The 21,673-nt window shown below is 53.5% G+C and overlaps 5 protein-coding genes across 5 annotated transcripts; 2 read left to right on the forward strand and 3 right to left on the reverse strand.

Annotated features, from left to right (window-relative positions):
* Positions 1–22: 22 nt before the first annotated feature.
* On the forward strand, positions 23–882 carry MIND_01382200 (uncharacterized protein; the record flags this gene model as incomplete). The annotated part of the gene is made up of 4 exons (XM_037370240.1): positions 23–229; positions 277–409; positions 455–555; positions 604–882. 4 exons carry the CDS (start codon positions 23–25, stop codon positions 880–882), a joined length of 720 nt encoding a protein of 239 aa, XP_037213241.1.
* A 531-nt stretch (positions 883–1,413) lies between these two features.
* MIND_01382300 (uncharacterized protein) lies at positions 1,414–3,412 on the forward strand (the record flags this gene model as incomplete). Its single annotated transcript, XM_037370241.1, has 13 exons — positions 1,414–1,467; positions 1,510–1,566; positions 1,630–1,682; positions 1,735–1,812; positions 1,857–1,880; positions 1,930–2,084; positions 2,135–2,221; positions 2,280–2,344; positions 2,400–2,561; positions 2,612–2,629; positions 2,679–2,772; positions 2,819–2,877; positions 2,930–3,412. 13 exons carry the CDS (start codon positions 1,414–1,416, stop codon positions 3,410–3,412), a joined length of 1,389 nt encoding a protein of 462 aa, XP_037213242.1.
* A 512-nt stretch (positions 3,413–3,924) lies between these two features.
* MIND_01382400 (uncharacterized protein) lies at positions 3,925–5,109 on the reverse strand (the record flags this gene model as incomplete). The annotated part of the gene is made up of 4 exons (XM_037370242.1): positions 3,925–4,041; positions 4,094–4,229; positions 4,284–4,438; positions 4,498–5,109. 4 exons carry the CDS (start codon positions 5,107–5,109, stop codon positions 3,925–3,927), a joined length of 1,020 nt encoding a protein of 339 aa, XP_037213243.1.
* A 611-nt stretch (positions 5,110–5,720) lies between these two features.
* MIND_01382500 (SH3-domain-containing protein) lies at positions 5,721–7,540 on the reverse strand (the record flags this gene model as incomplete). Its single annotated transcript, XM_037370243.1, has 5 exons — positions 7,314–7,540; positions 7,190–7,264; positions 6,628–7,147; positions 5,952–6,579; positions 5,721–5,899 (listed from the first exon to the last, which is right to left on the reverse strand). The coding sequence occupies exons 1-5, from the start codon at positions 7,523–7,525 to the stop codon at positions 5,721–5,723; spliced, it is 1,614 nt and encodes a 537-aa protein (XP_037213244.1). The 5' UTR covers positions 7,526–7,540.
* A 2,537-nt stretch (positions 7,541–10,077) lies between these two features.
* Positions 10,078–11,812, reverse strand: MIND_01382600 (polymerase II transcription elongation factor; the record flags this gene model as incomplete). Its single annotated transcript, XM_037370244.1, has 3 exons — positions 11,766–11,812; positions 11,440–11,714; positions 10,078–11,390 (listed from the first exon to the last, which is right to left on the reverse strand). Exons 1-3 carry the CDS (start codon positions 11,783–11,785, stop codon positions 10,078–10,080), a joined length of 1,608 nt encoding a protein of 535 aa, XP_037213245.1. The 5' UTR covers positions 11,786–11,812.
* Positions 11,813–21,673: the final 9,861 nt, after the last annotated feature.

Below are 21,673 nucleotides of genomic sequence, written 5' to 3' on the forward strand. Positions count from 1 at the left end.
TCCCATTTACTGTTTCCTGGTTATGGGACCAACACGAACAGATTCAAGGAAAGCTAATAGGAAGGAAGGTGGACCAGTTGCTGGCCCCTCGAAGCCACGACAAGATGGAAAATCGAAAAAGCACGCCAACAAACATCGAGCCAAACACACATTGCAAGAAGCAAATGCGACACCTGGTCTACAGAAAATCAAGGCATCGTTGAGACAAACGAGACGACTTCTGGCCAAAGTACGTGGTCGAAAGTTCTCCAATAACTGGTTTCTGACCATTGTTAGGATAATCTTGCTGGTGATGTTCGTGCCGAAACTGAGAGAAGGCTCAAGGCCCTTGAAACAGACCTGGCAGCTGCTGAGCGTGGCAAGAAAGAGCGCACGATGGCGGTCAGATATCACAAAGTCAAATTTTTCGGTGTGTGCCCTTGTCGAGTTGTTTCTTTAGCTGATTAGTCATTAGAGCGACAAAAGGTACTTCGGAAGTTGACGCAAGTGAAGAAGCAACATCCAGTCCCAGAGGAGGCACTCCATACACTCCGTGTAGATCTTAATTACATCCTGGTAAGTTGTCGGCGACATTGGCAGGTCATTCATAACCGCCCGTGTTAGCACTATCCCAAAACGAAGAAGTACATCTCATTATTCCCGCCCGAGCTACGCAAAGGAGAGAGCTCTGAACCATCGGTTGATACCGGAAGGGAACAAGTCCGCGAATGGGTCCGACAACGGATGGAAACTGGTGAAATGGCTGCGGAACCCGAGTTGAATCTTGATTCGCGCGGCGGTGGCGTCGACTGGGAAGGGGTTCCAAGCGACAAGCCAGGGTCGCAGGAGAACGCTATGATGGAACTTGACGAGCAAGACGACTTTTTTGACAACGAGGAATAGACAGGTGATCCTCCATGTCGGCATATCCCGATTCAGCTTATTGCCGTTGTCTGATTCGGGACATTTCCTGTGAAAGTCGGTGCTCGCTTCCCTTTTTGTTATACGCCGAGACAACACATCCTAATGGTCGTGTGAGCATATAGATGGCGGAAATTGGATCGTCTCCGTCGTGAGGGGGCGTTGTGGGCTCTTGGGAAACTGACGCAGCTCTATATATCGGCGTCAAGGACTGGTATTGATAACTCAACTGTCCATCTGTAGTACTCTCCACATTCATACCACGCCATGGAAGCTATAGACCCTTCATTGAACTTGGCATTGGTTTCCATGTCTAGGCAATGTCTATGTAGGACGAGTGATTTTTCCTCTCAAATTTTTGTCTTTGATCAGGCTTTGATGGCTTAGCCGATTGGAAATATACGTAAACGTTCCCGTGCCTGGTCTTTCGCTCTCTCTCTCTTTCCCTCCTCGACCTGACTGCAAACTGGCTGCGCCGCTCTCGTTTCCCGCGTTAGGGCTGCCTTACCCTTTATGAGCAACGGGTCTCCTTCAGCCTATCTCCTCTGGGCCCTTCTGGCCGTCGCTGTGCGTAGTTGGACGCTTCACCAACCAATTTCTGACACTTAGAACGTCCAGTTCTTCGTCTTTATGCTCATTCACATCTGGAATTACGACAAATTCAAGGTCTGCTCGCGGTCGAACACGGTGGAATGCTAATGACCGACTATTGCTTTCCTTTGCTTCCAGTGCTTACGATGGGACTCGGGACGACAGCCCGGTGCTTTCAAACGGGTCATGACGTTCGTCGCAATGCTATCGATCCATATCTCTCGACTCACACGTCTTGCTCAGATATTCGTACTTTGCTACGGTACCTCTCTTGATGGTCTTCAGCGTAGCGATGGCTGCGCTTAAATATCAAGAAGGCGCGTTGCAGTCGTCTTTCATTTGCCTTGACTAACCGGGCACTTTAGGCTCCTTCGTTCTTCATGGAAAGAGTGTGTTTATATTGACCCGCCACAAATGTTTGCTCAACTCACGCAACAGTCCTTCCTCGACCATTTGCCCTCTGGCAAAAATCTCACATCCGGTGGATGGTACCCCTTTACTTCGTTCTGAGCGTTGCTTGGGCACTGGAGCTGTAAGTGATGTCTTGGTAGATGCCAATCGCTCATCATCCCGTAGTGTAACACACCTCGAAGGTCGCCGGATTAATCGTCCTAGTCCGATGCTCGCTCAAACCAATTCACAGAGCTGACATTCTGGGTTTTCCTTCTCCATCAAGGTCCCAAGAAACGTGAATGGTTCTCTAGTTGGGAATTTCGGGCTTGGTACATTGGTCCGTTAACTTTTTTTTTCAAATTGGGTTTCCCGGGTCATAATGCTCTCGCTCTTAGGGAGTATGATCGCGATCATAGGCATGCCCTTGACTACGTTAATGAAACGACATCATATTGAAACGGTGAAGTTCCCCAAGTGCTCCATCATCTGACCCTTCGCTCTAACAATGGGAGCAGACAGAGGCTTGGATATTCACCGCAGGAGCTTCCGCTGGAACGTTTACGACTGTCTGCTTTCTATATGTGTTGTGGAACTTCCCGCGCTTTATCCGGAGCGTGAAAGCCGAGGGGGCCGTCCCAGATGTGGTCGTGCGACTCTCTACATTCTACCACCTCAACGTTCGTACTCACATTCAGTTATCCTGCTTCTTTTTCTTACCTGATTGCAGTGCATCCGTGTTGTCTTCGTGGGTGTCTATTTTTCGGAGCCGAAGTGGTACCTAACTATTTCCTTAGCGTTTCCTCTTTACAGTGCCGCTGTTGACCCTCGCGTTGGATGCCTTGGTCGACCAGAAGCGTTTTCTGGTTGTGTCTAGTCCGTTCTGGTCAGGTACGCATGCACTATCTTATCCGGCCGCCGTCTCATGTGGTTGTAGATATATTTCTGATGACGGGAGGCATTGGCTGCTTCATCAGCTCCGCTATTACCATGCTCGTAAGCCCGATTTGCCCGAGGACGCGAATAGAAAGCCAATCAGCTTGTGCAGATCTTCTTCCCCCGCTCAATAACGTCTGAAGCCGGCTACAAAGCTCGCCTGCCGAGTCAAAACTCGAAGCGGGCCGCTGTTGCAACCCCGCTCCCTGACTATGAACACCACGAGACTCCCATATCCTCACCTAAATCCATCCACTCATTCTCGCGCCCTCCGCCACAACCACTCGGCTACGAGGACAGCCCTTCCCCTCCAGCGGGAGACAGGGAAGCCCAGTTGTTACACCACCAACATCGTCCCTCTTCTGGCGTGGCACGTTCCGAAGAGACGGTTACTGTCTGGGACGGAGCCTCGCGCAAGCCTACGGCCTCGACCTCAACTTCAGTCCGGTATCCCGCTGCCAATACCCCGGTCATGGTGGATGGGGTCCCGATTTATGTAGACGACGCGTCTGCCCCCCAGTACGGGCGGGTGCACCACTATGCTATGAGTTTCACTTCCCCGATCGACCTTCCGGAGGAGACCAACGACCGATGACAATTCCCATCCGCCATCTTGCATGGCCACCCAAGTTGCTGATTTTTCGCTGGTTGCAACTCGCCTGATGGCGTCTGCTGTTGCGCCACGGGATGGGCTAGAACAGGCCACCCAACAGGCCACCCAACGGTGCGCCCGGCCCAACCATGTCGCATCGCTCGCTAAATACGCGTCCGTCGTTACCACCCAACGAAAGGTTGATCGAGAATTTGACCCTAACCAATGTATTATTCTACTCTACTTTTTTTTCTGCTTGTATCCTTTTTGTGACTGAACTTGCTTGTACTCCACGATGCGATTCGTTAGTCAGTGTTCGTCAGGCCTAAACTACACATTAATGATCATTAATATTCTTGTGGCTAGTCGTGGCCGTCGCTACCCCCAACGAAAGAAAGGTTGATGGAGAATTTGACCGTATTCTTTGTTCTGCTTGTATTCCTTTTGTGACCGAACTTGCTTGTACTCCACGATACGATTCGTTAGTTAGTGTTCGTCAAGCTCTAAACTACACATTAATAATCATTAATATTCTCCTGGCCAAGTCGTGGCCGTCGTTTCGCTTTCATCTCCATGGCGTGTCGTTGAATCTCGTTGTAAATGGTTCGGATATGAAGTCGTTCGAAAGTTTTCTGTGGAAAACAAAGTCAGTCGAGAAAGCTGACACTGGCAGGAAACACGGACGTTGAATTTCCGCGCTAAATCGAAAAACTTGGCGCGATGCTGCTCGAGCAGGCCGCGGACCCGCGTCACTTGGTGTGGCCGGAGCCCGCCCACACTCGTCGAAAGCGAAGAAAGGTTGTGCAGCTTTTGGAGCGTCCTTGGCAAATTCAGGTCAGGCCGCGAGTGACAAAGCAAGCGAAGAACCACGCACCGTGTCAGAGAAAGCAGCCTCAGGTCGTGTTTGGCCGTGCTGATGACCACTTCCATCCGGCGTTCCAGCGCGCTTCTGACCGCCTCCAGCGCGAGAATGATCTCCTCACAAAGCGCGAGTGCAGCGGAGTCGGGTTTCCGCTGCGCGGCAAGCTTCTGATCGTGGTCGTCAGCGATGTCCGTCAACTTCAAGCGAGATGACAACCAACACGTACCGAATGTAACGAGAGCACGGCAGCCGAGCCCGATGAGAGCGACATGAGGTGTTGTGAATACTGTGGAACAGCAGGACAGTGTTCTACCCCAGGGAGCGACTTTGGCGTTGGAAAACGCGGTGGGGTGTCTGAATTATACCGCAAATTGTCGACAAATTCTAGAGGCAGAAGCGGTATGGTGCGCTGCACCGGCGGGGGAGGCGGCGGAAAGTCTGGCGGTAATTCCCCCTGCGAACTCGTTTGCTCAGCCAGAAACTCGTCAACGTCCACATCCTCTGGAATTTCCTCCACTTTGCCGAATGGCTTGTATGTCGCTTGGCCCAGCGCGTCGTGCTCCCATCCGCCCTCGCGCTGCTCGTCGTAGGTCGCTATCCTCAATGGTGTGTGGCTGAAGAAGTTGCTTGAACTTGGAGCAGGTACCGCGGGTTCTAATGGCCAAAGTGCCTCCTCTGGAAAGTAAACTGCTTCTTCTGTTGCAGTAGACGGCATCCCCAAGCCCAGAGCATTGGTGGTCATGGCTGGAGGTAGGTCAAGAGGATTGAGAGGCGAAGGCGAAGGCAAATCCCAGTCCACCTCGCCAAGTTGTGCAGCGAAGCTCAACTCAGCCGCCATGATAGACAGCTTCGAAGTCGGCCTGGCCTCCGCCTATACGGAATAGGGAGCCAACTATGGGTTTGAGGGAGCCGTGGTGGAAGAAGAGTTGGTGAGATATAAAGGGACAAGGGCCTTTATGCGCTCAATCCAGCCACAAGAAAAGAGGACAAAAGACGGAAGCTTGAGGTCAGGACATGCCTGACATATTATAACGTTTTGTGGACCCTTGATGGTAAGAAGAAAGCAAGCTAGCGAAAGAAAATATGACATCAGCCGGACTGCCGGGACCCACAGATCTTATTCCCCTGGTTGTTATTGTATCGGTTGTGGCGACAAGGCGCCAGTCCCTGGCTCTTTGCAACTCTTTCCCGCTGTTGCAACAAGCCAAGACCAGCATGCTGAAGGATTGAAGTAGCCAAGTAATCTAAAACTGGTCGAGTTCATTGCTGAACGCTTAGTCATCAAGACCAAACTTGTCGCTTGAGACATGACGAGATAAATAATAGATACATTAGTTAGTAAATCGTCGTCGACGACGAGTGAATTTTATGGTACGAGCATCGAGGCTAACCCCCGGTATAATGCATAGTCTGGTCCGGTGTGTGTCATAGAGCAACTAAGTACCGCCGTTAGAACAGCGTGACGAAGTTGCTGGGGAATATATGTCGTCCCTGTTCTCTCCGCGCCTCATCCAACAGCTCTCCGCTCCACCAACCATCGTCTGGCGTCGAAGTAACCGCTATAACGTCGCCAGACTGGAAGTCGAACTCTTCTGGAATCGAAGCCGTATAATCGTACAGCGCTTTGACTGCGAAACCCGTTAAATCATGTGGGTTACCCCGCAAAAAAGACAGACAGACCATAGAATAACACACTTCCACCAGCACCACCGCCATTAGGTTCCTGTGGCGGTGGAGTCGGTGCTCGGGGTGGTTCGTGATATGACCCTTGGGTGGGTTGGGGAAGTGGCGCGGAAAGTCTTCGCTCTTGCGGTTCTGACGGGGGTTGCCAGGTAGACGGCGGTGGTTGTTGTGGGTGTAACGATGGTTGTTGCTGTTGTTGCTGCTGTTGAGACCGCCCACTCCCACTCCCACTCCCACTTCCATTCACCATGACAGGAGTCCCATTCGGAGCACGTCCAACTGCAGGATCGACAATACTCCGGTCAACATACTCGTCAACTCTGCTTCCCGAGCGGGAACTGCTGCCTATATCTTCTTGTTGGGCCTGAGGAGGGGACGGGTCTGCCCGTTGGGAGGATTCCGCCGCCCGATCATTGCTCGCTGTTGGTCGAGCAGAAGCGCGTTTGAAGTTGGCAGGTCTTGAGCCAGGAACTTGTCGAGAGGACCCATCAGGTTGCTGGTCACGATATGGCACGAATACTGGAGGGTCGGGTATAGAGTTTCCAGTTCCGTATTCATGAACGAAGTTTTCGACATCCTTGTCGGGCTCTAATTGGTCGAGAACAGTCCGGATTCGTTCACACGACTGGGAGTAAAAAATCAGAAAAGATCGTCGCAGTCGTCAGTGACGCACCTGGTCATCGGAGACACACAATGTTGAAACAGCGTTGGCATACATCCAGATGATGTCCTTCATGAAATCCAGCCGATCCTCCTCCAGATCTTGCGACGCATCGCAATACTCTTTCCAGTCCTTCTCCCAGGCCGGGATCATATCCAAAACAGTTTTGGTGAAGCTTGCAAAGTCTTTCTCGTTTGCTTGCACTGTTTGCTGCGCACGCTTGAGCTTGAGATTCAGTCGTTCAACGTCCTTTCCCGGGTTGACTTCGATTTGCTGCGTGTAAGAGGCAATACGAAGACAGTCGCTCTCGTATTTCTCGCGGGCTTTGAGCACATACGACTCCTGCGTCTGTTTCACTTTGAATCGCTTCTCCAATGGGCTTTGCACATTTTTGCGGTGGTTTATCTGTCTGTCGAGCAGCGTCTTCGTTTGGCCCTCCAGTTCCGTCCTCAATTGCCCAGCCAGCTGCTGATGTGTGGCCCCTTGTTTCTCCGTCTCCAGTCGCAATATGTCGAGTGAGTTCCGTAGCTCCCTGCCCGATCAGTCTTGGCCAGCAACGAAGAGACCAACGCACCCGATCTCGTCCTTCCCCAGCGTCGTCTTGGCCAGCGTGAGCAGCCGGTTAGCGTATTCCTCTTCAATAATAGCCCTTCATCCGGATGTGAGCTTGCAACGGAAAGCAAAGTAATCGAACCCACCTCTCCTTCCAGAAGTTGCGCAACTCGTCTGTCGTGCGTACAGCCCCCCTCATTCGAGCGAAAAGGATGTTGACTCCCGCATCGCCGACGCCCCAGAATGAGTTGCAAAAGTCGCGTGAGGTGCTGCCGTTGTAAAGGTCCACGCCAGGGGACTTTGCCACGGCATATCGCGCTAGAGAGCTCGACGAGTTTTGCCTGCGGATTGAAGACATCCGGGCCAGGTGGTGGTCTCGAAGAAAGAAATGCCAATCGAGTTGTCAGCCCCGTTTGATCATCACAACCGGCGGAGGAGTTTCACAGCTTTACCTGTGCTAGCCACTGCTAGGCCATTGAGTAGTAGTATGTTTCAGCACCGATATTAGATGACCGGTTCCCTCCGGTTCCAGAAAGAAGGACAGAAAGTGGTAACCGCTTTGGTCCAGAAATTTTGAAACAATGTCTCTGTACCTACCTAGCCCCTACCATGTACACTACAGACGAGTCCAGACAGCACTCGTTGCGTTACCAATGTGCATGGCACCAGCATCCCCGGAGCGACCTCCAATAATTTCTTGAAGCTACTTATCCAGACTCCGGCCGAGTCCGGCCCGGAAGGAGAGATCTGGGCCGATGCGCACCTATAACTTTAAGAGTATGAGGAGCATCCAGCTCATAGACATCTTTCTTGGGAAAATTTCCCCCGCTACTTCCGGCGTTATTGTCCTCCCACGCCAGTCAAGAGCCACTTGAGCTTGGGATTGTACGACTCGACATTCCAACGTCGACGTGGTGCTAACTTGAAGGGTTTTGAAATCAAACCAAGAGCCAGGTATTCACGGGCATTATTCATTATTGTCATTATGTAACAGCATCGTAAGTACCACTGGGTCCAATAAGATTCAGAACACTGGCATATTATAACCTTTAAGCACCTCCCGGGCCCCCAGTCCACATACGCGCAACCCACGGTCGACTCTTGTGCCGCCTCCACTCCTCCGCCCTGTCCCACTCCTGCACCTGCCTTTCATACCAAGCATTCTTCGTTCTCCATTGCTGGTCAGCCATCATTTGTTGCTGCCCCCACCATGCCTGCTGCTGCTGCTGCGCGGCATGCATAGTGTACAGGATCTGTTGAGTATGGCGGTCTAGCCTATCGACAGCGGCCGATTGCGCGGCAAAATGTTGTCTCCCAGCGGGGCAAAGCTGACACCCCATGCAATTCCCGCATGACTCTGAAGCTGGGGTTTGTGCCTGTGTTTGTGCTTGTGTTTGTGCTTGTGATTGAGCTTGCGCTTGTGCCTGTTGTTGTTGTCGTGGTGGCGGCGGTTGTGGCGGTTGTGGTGTTCTTGTAGGGTGAATTGGGGCGGGCGCAGCTGGTGTGCTGGGCGGTCGGACCCCCTCTCTCCGCGTTTCCCGAGCCGGCGTCTCGCCATTAGCCCGAGATGCTGTCCGAGAGTGATGCCTTTCTTGCGGAGTAGCTGCTGGGGGGAAGTGGACATGATGGTCACGAGGACGAGACGGAGTCTGCGAGTGCTCAGCCGCCGCTCCGAGTCGAGTAGCGGGATGAGTGGCTCGTGACGGTGTCGGGTAAGGCTGCACGCGCATTGGAGGGGGGACCTGCCCGCGGCGAAGGCCAGACTGATTTATATTTGATGCGGGGGCTGGGGTATCGGGGTTCTGTGGCCCATTGGCGGGTGGTCTGCCCTCTGTGTCGTGTGCAGTGTCTAGGCGCACGAGAAGTTCTCTGAGACCAGGAGCTGCGTCCAAGCTCCCCTCTTGCACTACCCGCGAAAGTAAAGTGGCGAACCTTTGGACTATATCTGCATCCTCGTATGCAAAAGTGGGCAGGGGATCTAGAGGAACATCATTTGGCTCTCCCGGGATCTCCACTGCCGTCGAGTCATCTCCCAGCCATTGATCTGCGGTCTCGACGGTAGTGTCGGCAAAGTGAACAGTGGGGTCTCTAAAGCATGAACATTATTGAGTGAGATTGTACAGGGAGAGCGCCCTTACACAGCTCCACCCGACGGCGCATACCGGCTGAGGTGGATCCTCATGACATATTCCGGTGACCGATGTGTTATATCCTCGAATTCTGCACTGGCTTTGATATTTGGAAGGTGCGAGTAAGGTGTGCGTACCAGTCATCGTATTTAGGTGGGGGGATAGAGAACAAAGGCCCTATCGACAGCGGTTTTATGGTCGCTTTTTTGTGGGCGTCTTCGAGAACAAACAGAAACAGAAACAACACAAGGCGAGTGTGGCCAGCCTGTGGCGATTCACGGCAACGGTATCCAATGGACCCCATCGTCACGGTATTGTATTCAGACTATTGTCCAAGACTGACACCGATTCTGTGTTGCTGGTTGTGTAGGTTGTGGTTGTTCAAGGTTGATTAAGTATTTGATGTGTCACTGATGTGTCACCAGTGTGACACATCACATCACTGGTTGGCCATACCAAATAAATTACTGTGAGGTCCCAACCTGGCCAAACTTGCGGCCTCCCTGACTCCAGAAACGAAGTGACGATATTGGATTGACTCGCGCGATCCGACACGCGGTCCCGTGTAGCTAGTAGCGGCGTGCGCCGTCACGGTGTACACTTTCCCAACACTTTCCCTAACTTTCTTCCAATTTAACGTTTTTAAACAAAAATTCAGGGGTTCGTCTTTCTGTGACAACGTGTCATACTTAGGACGGAGAGGCCCAGTGATAATGATGACTAGGTGCTGTTACTTGACGCGAATGGCGTTATAGATTCTACAGATCTACTTTACAAATTACTAGGTCTGTCCGAAATGGGGGGAGCTCAGTGCGACCCCCATTAGTAGTCGATAGTCGTCGCGGCTCCGATCCCAGTAGTCATCGCGCCAATACTGGAAATTTCCCACCGATTTGTCCTCATAGTCGAGGTAGACCATGTCAGAGTTGATCATAACCTGTAACTTGGGGATATCCGCCATATTTTGAGCCTCCAGGGACTGGGGCCGCCCGAGAAAGGTCGCGGCAAAGTAGCGCGAATGAACCGCAGGCAGGCCTGACGGGGATCCTTGGCGGTTTTCGTCTTCGCTTAGGTTGGAGGGGACGGACTCCGGGAGAACGCGGTCAAGTCTATACTCGCCGACATACGAATAACGACACAGCAGGGTGTTCACGTGAGGCTCGAATATTGCGGGCGCTGCCCACGAGAGGTGGTCCAGGTCTGTCGGAGAGAGGTCTTCAACTATATGTTGAATGATTTCTGGCGGAACGGAGGACAGAAAATGACCCGGTAGACTATTCCGGGTTACGCAACTTACGCTAGGTTTATGGAGTGCTTTACACAGCCCAAGCCGTGCAACTGCCGCGATACCCGGAGTCGAAGGGTTGTCTGCGTGCAATGATGGCAAGAATTGCATCGCTCGGGTGACTTGTAAATTTCCGTCCACTCGCTTCATGATTGCGCAGTGGAAAAGCGAAAACAGGATCCCGAATACAGTTTCGGACTTGACTTGCTCCATTTCGTGCGCCATTTCACGTGCCTCCTTCTTCCAAACCCGCTCGTCGTTAAGGTGTGTGCAGAATCGCACGCAAACAGTATTTGGGACAATCCAGAGCAGCTGTTGTGCCGAGACAGGCGCGGAATCGATGTCACGGTTGGAGCCAGGTTCACCGTTCTCTATGCTATTCAGGTCGAGACGCCGTATTCCCAGCCGCAAAACCGCAGCTCCCCATGAGGAGATGTACAAGGGAATGTCCCTGCGATCGCTCACGGTTTGCAGCACGTGAATAGACGGTGCAAATGAGTCAGCGCGCATTCGTCCGCCCACAACGATTTCATAGAATGCGACACGTGTCAACTCCCACTGCAGAGGCTCCCTACCCGGCGGAAGGTCGAGAATGGCGTTGATTCCAACTATCTCTGGCTCAAGAGCAGCGTAAGCCACAATGGCTGCCTGATCAACAAGCGGTGGATCAACGACCCAGCTGCCGCGATATTTGACGGGCGTCCATGGCGAATAGCTCCGGTGACCATAGCTGTCGAATCCGATGCAGGCACAAAACACTTTGTCGTTAGCGGGGATGTTCTTCAACGAAAAAATCGGACAGTTATCCACTAACAAGATGCATTCAGTTCTTGACCCGAACGAGGCGCAAGGAGTCACCGAGAAACAGTTCGTTGTCCAGATCCAGCTCATAAATCCACTCGATGAGTATATCATTCACGGGTGGCCGGTGGGAGATTCCAAAGTCAGACGCGTTCTTGTCAACAGCATGAGCCTCCAATTCTTTCTCGAGCTTTTGGCGAAGCGTTGCTAGCCAGAGCTGATAGTCTGCTGCGTCGGATGGTACCTCGTTCTTAACTCGCACGCCAAAGACGGTCGGGTCGCTGTCGTAGTGGTTGTATGTGACGAAATAGCGGCGTTTGTAGCGATACACTCTTTGGACACGTGAAGTGTAGCTTTACTGGCCGCTGGTAACGAGAACAGACCTGTACCCGCGCATTCCCATTTTGCAGTGGACCGTTGTGGTTGTAAGGAAACCTTGTTATGTAACACGTGACTCCGACGCGAAATGAGTGGAGCGGCTTACATAAGTTTGTACATGCGGGAGTTCGATGTATGTAAGTAGCACAGCAATTGTGCTAGGTGATTTCAAGTTTTTCTGGCGTTGACTTGATTCATCAATGAATACTGTAAGATTGTATTCAATTCGTATGTCACATGTCACACGACCGATTCTATGCGAATTTTTTTTTCGTATGTTACAGCCAAAAGTGAATTTTGGCTTCCCAAAATGGCAATTTTCCACAATTCCCGCGCCTTTGGCACACCAAATTACCAAATGGGGAACATCGTACAAATGTTTTCGGACATCAATATGTCACAGCCCCCGGGGCCATTCAAATTGAATAAAATCTTACAGTAGTGTTCACCAGGCCCTTCACTTATGCCATGACTGTACACATCCTAGAAGAAATTGAACAGCATAGGAGGTACTGTAGTATTATATTCAATTCAAATGGGTTGTGACCTGTGACTAAATATTTGAAGTTGTAGCTTCAAAAATTTTCCTTTTTAGGAAGTGATCGGCACTGGAGGCGCCAGAAAAGGTGACAAATGTCACGGATAAGACCCGGCCCGTCCGCTCCGGCGCTGGTGTCGGGCCATTGCGGGCCCGTAACACGCAGCACGTGACGACGGGGAACATGCGCCCCAGTAGGAGGAACGCACACGTGGGAAGCATGTGACCGAGAACGACGCGTCGAGCCGTCGCCGAGCCCAACTTCGACACCAGGGGAATGGGGAGGAGTGCTAGGAGGTCAGGGAGTAGCGCCTGGCCCGCAAGGGATGTGCGATCGTCCCCTCTGCGGCCAGGAACGGGAGTGAGGAGGAGGAGGAGGGGCCAGGGTGTCCGATCACCCCCTTTGCGGGCCAGCGTATATAATGCGCGATAGTGTACCCTGTACTCTATCGCTTAGATCGTCTGAAGAACTACCTTACTCCGTGCGAGGAGACGCTATCGACTCATCGGGCCCGACACGACCCGATTCGAACCTTCGACCACCGACTACGGCAAGGGACCGAGTTCACGGGCCCTTTCGGTTTCGATCTACCCCGCCCGCCATACTTGCGGGCCCGACTATTCGTCTGTTCTGTTCCGGGCGGCGCGTTCTTAGGAGAGGTCCTTGCACGGCCCGACCCGCAGTCTGACAGAATCTAAGCGATCCCCCTACACCCGCAACAGAATGGACACTACCACCGTCATCGCACTCCCGGCGTGGGCCACGATAGTGGCTATCGTCATCGCCTCCCTTGCCTACCTATACGGACGCACCCTCGAAGCCCAGCCCGTGGTCTTCAACCGCGTCCTCTACGGGAGAAAGGAGCCCGCCCTGAAGTGGGGCACCCCTAGGCGGGTCTCCTTGGACGAACACCATCGGCACATGGAACACACTTGCCCGGCCCAGGGCGCCGGGCCCGCCGCAAAGCGCCCGACGCCTCAACAACTCCCCCCCCTCCCCCGCGTACGGCCGAACCCCCGATCCGAATCGTCTCGGACCGCCCGGGCCACCGGCACACTCTGCCTGACGAAATGGGACACACCTCCCTCCCGCACGAAGGCCCTGGGGGCCCGTTCTTATCTCTCTCGTAATCTGCTCTACTTAATCTGTGGCGGGGCCTCTGCCCCTAATAATAAAACTCTTTCTTCACCCATCACACAACGGACGAGCGCAAGACGAATCGATCGATTACAAAACAGCCAAAATACAAAAAAAAGGGGAAAAAACACGCAGACCAAAAACAAACACGATACGGTCCGAATCATCACGGGGCGCCCTACGGGAGGGGGGCCGACTGGACAGAGCGCGAACAATGACAGCAAAACAAAAGGAGGAGGATACCCCGAGCGCCGCGACCCGAGTAGACGGGGAACTCCGGCCGAGGTCGCCGAAAGACGACGAACGACCCGCCGAAGCCTAATCCAGGTCCATCATGTCGAAGCTCAGGCCGTCCTGACGGCACACATTCGCATATACCTCTCGTTCAGCGGCCCGACGCTCTAAACCCTCCGGCGTTTCCCAGAATCCCGACCTCTCTCCTTCGGACCGGTGGATAGCCAGAAGAATGGCGCCCAGATAGCGGCACACGCCGGCGACGTCCCCGCGAGGCGGTCAGGGACTCCAGCGAGTTCACCAACCGGAGGTCTGCATCCAGGGAACGCATCGACGACAACTCCGCGAGTGCGCGGGTCCGAGCATCCGGGAAGCCCCCGTCGGCCGAATGAACCGCCGACTGTTGCAGCAACAGCACGCCCAACGGAGACAAGCGCTGATCGGCGGGTACCGACGGGTCCCCATGCAACCGGCGAGACTCGGCAATGGCCCGATCCAAGTCCCATCCCCTCCCGAACCACAGGGAGACTCGAGGGAACGAAGGCACCTGGAAACCCATGGTGGGATAAGAAAGAGGGTGGGTCTCACCCGCAGGGACGGATGGCCGGGACGAGGCCTCTCCTAACGAGCGATTCGCGACAGGGGAGGCCGGCCCGGCGGAAAGTGGGCGGGGCCTCGGCGGGGGCCGACTTGACGATGGTGGGGGGAGACGGCGAGCGGGTGCGAACTGTTTCGCACGGGGACGGGGAGGAGTCCCGAGAAGACGCTGACGAAAGGACGACCGGGCGGCGACGACGGCCCGAAGAAGGCCCGACCGTCGGGGTTGGGCTCCGCCCGAACCGATCCTCGTTTGATCGGGGCAAATAGGAGAACAAGAAGGACCGGTACGGGACCGATGCGGACAGCCCGACTAGATCAGCGAAGCGGGGATCGGGACGTAGCAGCGCAAACTCGCCATCCTCGACTTGACGCTCCCAAAACTCGAAGGAAAAATCGTGCAGAGCCCTGGAGCGAGCCTTGTACGCATCTGCAAAAGACCGCCAGCGCAGACAAGCACGATGGAGCGGGCTACACACGCGTCACAAGCCCGACGCACGGGACCAGGGAGTTTCTGGGGAGAACTGTCTGGGGGGCCCCCACACGGTGCACAAACGATCATGAGCGATGCAATACTCGCAGCGAGGGGAGAGGGATCGGATCACGGTCCCCGGGCGACGGGGGGCTCTCCCGAAAAGCGCCAGCTGTCCAGTGGACTCGAGACGAGGGGCCAAGGGGGTGCCGAAATCCCGGTGCAACGGGGTAGGCGACGAGGCCGGGGAAAAAGGAGGGTCAAGCTCATCCTCTACCGAATCGTGTTCCGAAGGGTCGATCCCCAGCGAGGACAAGCGACGGGGGCCGGCAATGACTTCCACATCCGAACTCGAGTCCGGATCAGAGGGGAGGAACAGGAGGGCCGAAACAGGCGGGGCACCGTCATGCTCCACGTCGATCTCCATAGAGGGGGGAGGATCGCGCCCGAGCCACGGGCGTAGGGGGCACGCGCTTTCCCATCAGGGCCGTCACCCCGGCACCTTCCGGATCACTTCCAGGGCTCGGGAATTGATCGTCTAACCAAGTTGCCAAAGGGAGGAAGCTAAAAGAGACGCCCGCCTCCGCCTCATCCAACGAAGGGCCACCCGAGAACGCGACCTCGTCCCGAGGATCCGGCAAGAAGACTACCCGAACGAATGACGACCACCGGTCGGCGTGAAGGAACGGCGGCACGAGAGACGGAGGGAGAGGGCCCAGCAGACGGGCCAGCGTATCGGGCCGAGTTATATTCTCTCCGGGAAACACGCGAAGCGGCCACGTGGGCCAAGACGAGGAATCGGTCTGAGACGAAGGAGGGGAGGCCAACGGAGGCAGCGCAAGACAAGGCGTGAAGGATGAGGCGCTGGGCGGAGACCGTCAGCACACGATCGGAAGCGGGCAAGGAAGGGAACGTACCACCCAACGCCACAAACGGGGAAAGAACAAAGCATCGGGGGAGGAAGTGTCGGCAGAAAGGAGATGGGCAAGGAGGCCACGGCCCAGTTGTCCGAACAAGGGGCGGATATCCTGAAGGGAGCCGTCCTCGCGACGCCAGACGAAGGAGGAGGGGAACACATCAAACAAAACGCCAAAGTAAAGGTGGTGGGGCCCGAAGACAACCGGCTGCCACAGACCGGCTTTCATCAGGCGGTCGAACTCGCCCTGCCACAAGATTCGAAGGGAGGACGACGGCAGTAAGGGCGCGGCAGGGGGACTGGGAGAGTAGAAGCTCGATGGGAACGGACTACGGGGGCTAACCGAGGGAACAGCTTGGAAGAATAGTCGGCGGCTTGAGACGGAGGCAAGTCCTCCAACAGGCGGAGGGGCTCGAATGACTCCCGGTACGACGGGTCTCGCCCTTGCAAGAGGGGCCAGGAAGCAGGGAACTCGACGAGCGACATGGAGGCAAAACGAACAAACAGGCGACCAGGCTCCGACGACGGGGGAACCATCTGAGAGCCAAAGGGGGGCAACAACCCGGAGCGGTACAAGTTGGGGGACGACATGAAGAGGATCAGAAGGGAAAAGCCCTGGCTTATATGGGGGAACGAACGCGTTCTATATCGAACTCGACCGAGGCGCGCAGCACAGCCCACTCGCAAGCAATATGAACAAAGGACGCAACTGAATTGGCAACACGAACGCTACGCCGCACGTGACCGCGGTGAAACACTTGATGGATAGGAAGAATCGATCTGCGGACGCCACGAGGCGTCAGAAGCCCAGGGAGATTAAAATGCGCAGCCAAGCTTAGCTTAAGCTTATGGGCTGGATGGAATTTGCGATTGGAAGGACGAGCTAGAGTCAAAATTAAACCCGAGAAACCGGGCGACCGAGCCACGCCGACTCGAGACGAGTCGTTCCTAGGGAGGGGGTGATGTCACGGATAAGACCCGGCCCGTCCGCTCCGGCGCTGGTGTCGGGCCATTGCGGGCCCGTAACACGCAGCACGTGACGACGGGGAACATGCGCCCCAGTAGGAGGAACGCACACGTGGGAAGCATGTGACCGAGAACGACGCGTCGAGCCGTCGCCGAGCCCAACTCGACACCAGGGGAATGGGGAGGAGTGCTAGGAGGTCAGGAGTAGCGCCTGGCCCGCAAGGGATGTGCGATCGTCCCCTCTGCGGCCAGGAACGGGAGTGAGGAGGAGGAGGAGGGGCCAGGGTGTCCGATCACCCCCTTTGCGGGCCAGCGTATATAATGCGCGATAGTGTACCCTGTACTCTATCGCTTAGATCGTCTGAAGAACTACCTTACTCCGTGCGAGGAGACGCTATCGACTCATCGGGCCCGACACGACCCGATTCGAACCTTCGACCACCGACTACGGCAAGGGACCGAGTTCACGGGCCCTTTCGGTTTCGATCTACCCCGCCCGCCATACTTGCGGGCCCGACTATTCGTCTGTTCTGTTCCGGGCGCGCGTTCTTAGGAGAGGTCCTTGCACGGCCCGACCCGCAGTCTGACAACAAATTACCATATTTGGACGGTTTGGGACCACAAAAATTAGCTGTGACCTGTGACATTTTCAAAGTTGCTCGAATATTCAGAGGGCTGTGACCCGTGACATTCAAATTGAATATGCTACAGTATTTTGTGGCAACATTGCATCAGGAAAAAAAAGTAGATGAATTATAAGTGCCGTTAGATAGCCTGTCAAGCACTTATAAAGGACTGCAAGTGCTTATAGTGCACTCCCCAGCCTTTTAGTAACTTATATGTCCTCTAAAAGCACTTTAGCTAGGTTATAATATAGTCATAACCATTATATAGGGAATATAACTGTAAGGGCAACCCTGGAGACTCCGACGAAAGCCTAGCAGGGGAGGATCCAAAGCGTGAATAAAAGCTACGGAAATACACGGAGGGACCGACCTAGCAGGGGAGGATCCAAAGAGAAGAAACTCTAAGGGTCCGCCTGCTAGGGCGCCAACTATATACTGGTCGTCCGTAACTGCCGACGTAGAGCGCAGAAGGCCTGAGCGGCGTCGCAAGCTCTGTCCCAAGGTGATCGTTGGGAGGGTCTTGACAGATCGGTGATTGTGCGGGCGAAGGAGGCCGTGGACGATGGTCGGGGTGGGTCGGAGCGTCCGAGGGGGCGCCGGTCGGATGCGCCTCGGATGCGTTCGGAGGGTCCGAAGGAGGCCGAAGCGGGGGTTCCCCTGACAATAACTGCAAATTTTACTATACTTATATTGATCTCAATTGAATATTCATTATTTACACAGACACAAAAGGACTTGCAAGCTTACTGAAAAACCTATAACATGTCTGCAGTAATTGCATATTTTAATTTAACTTGAGGTGAAATATTATGGTCATTTGCAGCCTGGGCATTTCTAATGTTTGTCCATTCCTAGGCTCTATATCAAGCTTATCAGAGTTAAAGTTAGGGATGCCATTTAGAGCCATTGCCCTGGGTCTACGGCACCTGTCAATGAGTGCCTGTTATCATGCCTGTTGGACACAAAGCCGGCTTGGGGGAACTTGCTTGTGATGGACCACTCAAGGGGGAGGAGATGGCGGGAGAGAACAAGTAGATAAGGGGCTATACTACGGCTTATATACACAACAAAGGGGCTATATGATCTGGGCCATAATGCACAGAGAGCAGCATGGTCCATACTTCAACAATGCTGTTAGCAATCCACTGGCAGCAAGTATTTGTGACAGCACAGTTATGAGACAGCTTGGACTTGTTATAACCATTGGAATACAGCCGTTACAGCCATTGCTACAGGTTGACGATTGATGGGCCATCAAACAGGGCTAGAGCATTGATTTCAAAGGTAATTCACAAGATTCCTGGCCCCAATTTAGTAGAGATTACAGTCTGGTTATGCAGGGAGTTTGCTTAGTGAGCCTTTTTGGGTACCCCACACTATATAAGCGGTTGGCTGACACACAGTAGTCACAGCGAGGAGAGAGGGACCAAAACATTTCCCCGAGACAACAGGACAGTTGTAAGGGGAGTATGTGATGTGACAGCTGTGACTGATCACGTGACTGGTCCGTGCACAGATAGCCCCGTACTTAAGTAGTTGGCCATGGGGCTGTTCCCCCGGCTTTGGTATCAACTACGCACCTGGACCCTCATCCCCTGACAACAGTTTACCCCTGAAGATTGCTATACGGCTAGTAGGCTCCAGCCAAGGGGTGACCACAGGACTGGGATCCCTGGCAATGGGGTGGTGGATGCGGCCAGCATAAATAGAAAGTCCAAACCATCTAAGACAGACTCAAAATCAGAGGCATCCACAGCCATCAAAGACAGCCAGTCGGTCTACATAGACACTACTGACCCATTTTGTTCAATTCAGCAGCCTGTGACCCGTGACTGTTTGGCTGAAATGTCCAATTTGGCCAGAGGCCGAATTTTGTGTGACCTATTACCTAAACAGGAAATTCAGTGCCGGTGTGAAAATTTTGAGATTCTTCCAAATCGGGACACTTTGGAACCAAAAGAATGGGCTGTGACCTGTGACTGGCCGAAATATTTCAGCCAAAAAATCTGATGTGACCGTGACCCGCTGAATTGAATCAAATAGGTCAGTACCTCCATATCGGAGTCTGTATCCAAATCCGAAGGTGAAAATAGCAAGATAGGAACCAGTGGGGCACCATCTTGTTTGATGTCCACCTGCATTGCCAACAGGGATTAGGCACAAGCAGGCAGAGGAGTCGGGGAATGCACCATAACAGGAGCAGCCTCTGTTGATGAGCCACTGGATTGTCACAGTTCGGGCTGGGCCAACAGGCCAACCACCCTTACAGGGCCGTGTGGACCCAATGCCCCACCGCCCTCCTAGACTCCCCATTCTTCCAACCCCCTTCCTTCCACCCCTACGGGCCCTACATAGCACTCATATAATCCGCCCTAGGGCTTCGAGCCTATACGATTTTATTCCTAATACTTTAGCATATAAGAGCAGTACCTACAGGATGTAATCATTAGGCTAATATTGTCTATTCTCCAGGCTAGAACCCCCATCCTCTTGTGCTCCTCAGACCCCTTTATAGTCGGATGACCCAACAATCCGATAAGGCCCAAGCCCAACGCTGACAGAATATTAGCCTCACCCATGAACACAAGAAGCACAACATGTCTACTGAGCATAATAGTACAATGGGCACCCCCTGTGAACCAGGGGGACGAATGTGCCCGATTCATGGCCCTGGGCCACAACAAACAGCAGGAGTTCCTGTTCGCCCATCTATTTTAAACGAATCAGAAGATGGAGCAACTTAGAGCCAGAAACACTGCCCTGGCAAATCACTATTGATGTCAGGGGAAACCCTGATGCTGTCACTTCATCCCATCAAGCACCACGTCTCCGCTAATGTCTCCACATCTCCGCACCCTAACGGTCTCCCTCCATTACCTCCACCACATCCCATATTTAGTGATCCCTAGTCTTTGACTCCCTGGCCACCCCTTTCTGGGAGTCTCTCCGAAGTCACCACCAGGGATTACTAATGCCATCGGAGACCTCTCTGGATGTGGATGCACCACTTTCCTCTGAGACCTTAAGTCTATGGCCTTATAGCCTCCCCAGGCCATTGCTCATCAAGGTCTCCTCATGATCTCTATCTATTAGACCTCTTGGCCAACCTACATCGGTGTTCAGGCTTACATTCAGATGGCCGAACCTTGCTATGGCTCCACTCTCCACTCTGCCACCATAGCCCCTATCATCAGGTCTTCCTTTGGGTGAGGCCTACTGCCATTAAGGCTCATGCCTACTGCAGCACCCCAGGCTGCACACCCCCACATCTCCACCTCTCTGGAGATGTCTGAGGGACATCTCCGAGTGGTCATGGCTGGCTGCCATTCCCATTAGTCTTCTCTGACACTCTCTGGCCCTTGGGCTAGACCAGACTTCTTCCCTCTTCGCTCCACACCTCCCCATCTCTGTTTCCGGCTATTGCATCATGGTCACATACCCGGAATTGATTCTAATTCCAATTCCAATTCCAATTCCAATTCCAATTCTGGTTGTCACAGTTATAGTCACAAGCAGAGATGCCCAGAGGCAGCCTGGACCTCTTAAAGCCCTTCCTAGGCCTTCTAAGGATGCCTGGGCTCCTCCCTTAGCATCACGGTCCCAAACCTGCCTCTCCAGAGCTTCGAGGGCTACTCGACACTCACCTAGGGTCCATTAGCGACACCTGACTTCTCCCATCCGTCATTTGTTGCTATGCAGTTACTCTATCATTACTCTGGTCACTAAGATATAGTAGTGCACCTGAGCATAGGGCTCCTTGGCTTGTTCTCTAAGAATTCCCTCTCTGCTCAGGTGAGTCTGTAGCGTGCCTTCCTATTGTAGTAGTTTCACGAAGGATTCCCCCTCTGCTCAGGACTCTGATATCGAGCCTCCCGAGGTTGCCCTTACAATCAATCAAGGCTGAAGTGTTCTGAGTAAATGGGGAATACATATTATATCCCGTGCATCTTCGGACACTGAGAAGAAACTATAAGGGTCTACCTGCTGGGTAGCTGACAATATACTACTCGTCCGTAGCTGCTGCTGTTAGGCACAGAAGGCCTGGGCAGTGTTGCAGGCAAGGTCCCAGGGTAATCATTGGGAGGGTGTTGACAGATTGGTGATTGTGCGGGCAAAATGGAGGGCTGGACCAGAATCGAAACCAGCTATTCTTTGAGCACAATAGGGTTTTTACGTGATGAAGGTATCTGAGTGTTTCCCTTTAAACAGTTAATCTGCACATGGACTCCCTTGGTCAAGTTTGGACTCTCTGACCATTAACACAGATCTTTACCTATTTGCACTTTTGCTTGTTTACTTATATTCTTTATGTGTTTGCCTTGTTTCCCTTGCCTCGTGTATGTCTTCTTATTCCCCTTGCTTACTACTGTAGTATTTTACCCATTTCAAATGTCACCTGTCACACTTGGCATTTTATACGAATTTT

This window comes from Mycena indigotica (genome assembly GCF_014461135.1).
Source record: "Mycena indigotica strain 171206Taipei chromosome Unknown Mind.scaff0017, whole genome shotgun sequence".
Classification (NCBI taxonomy): domain Eukaryota; kingdom Fungi; phylum Basidiomycota; class Agaricomycetes; order Agaricales; family Mycenaceae; genus Mycena; species Mycena indigotica.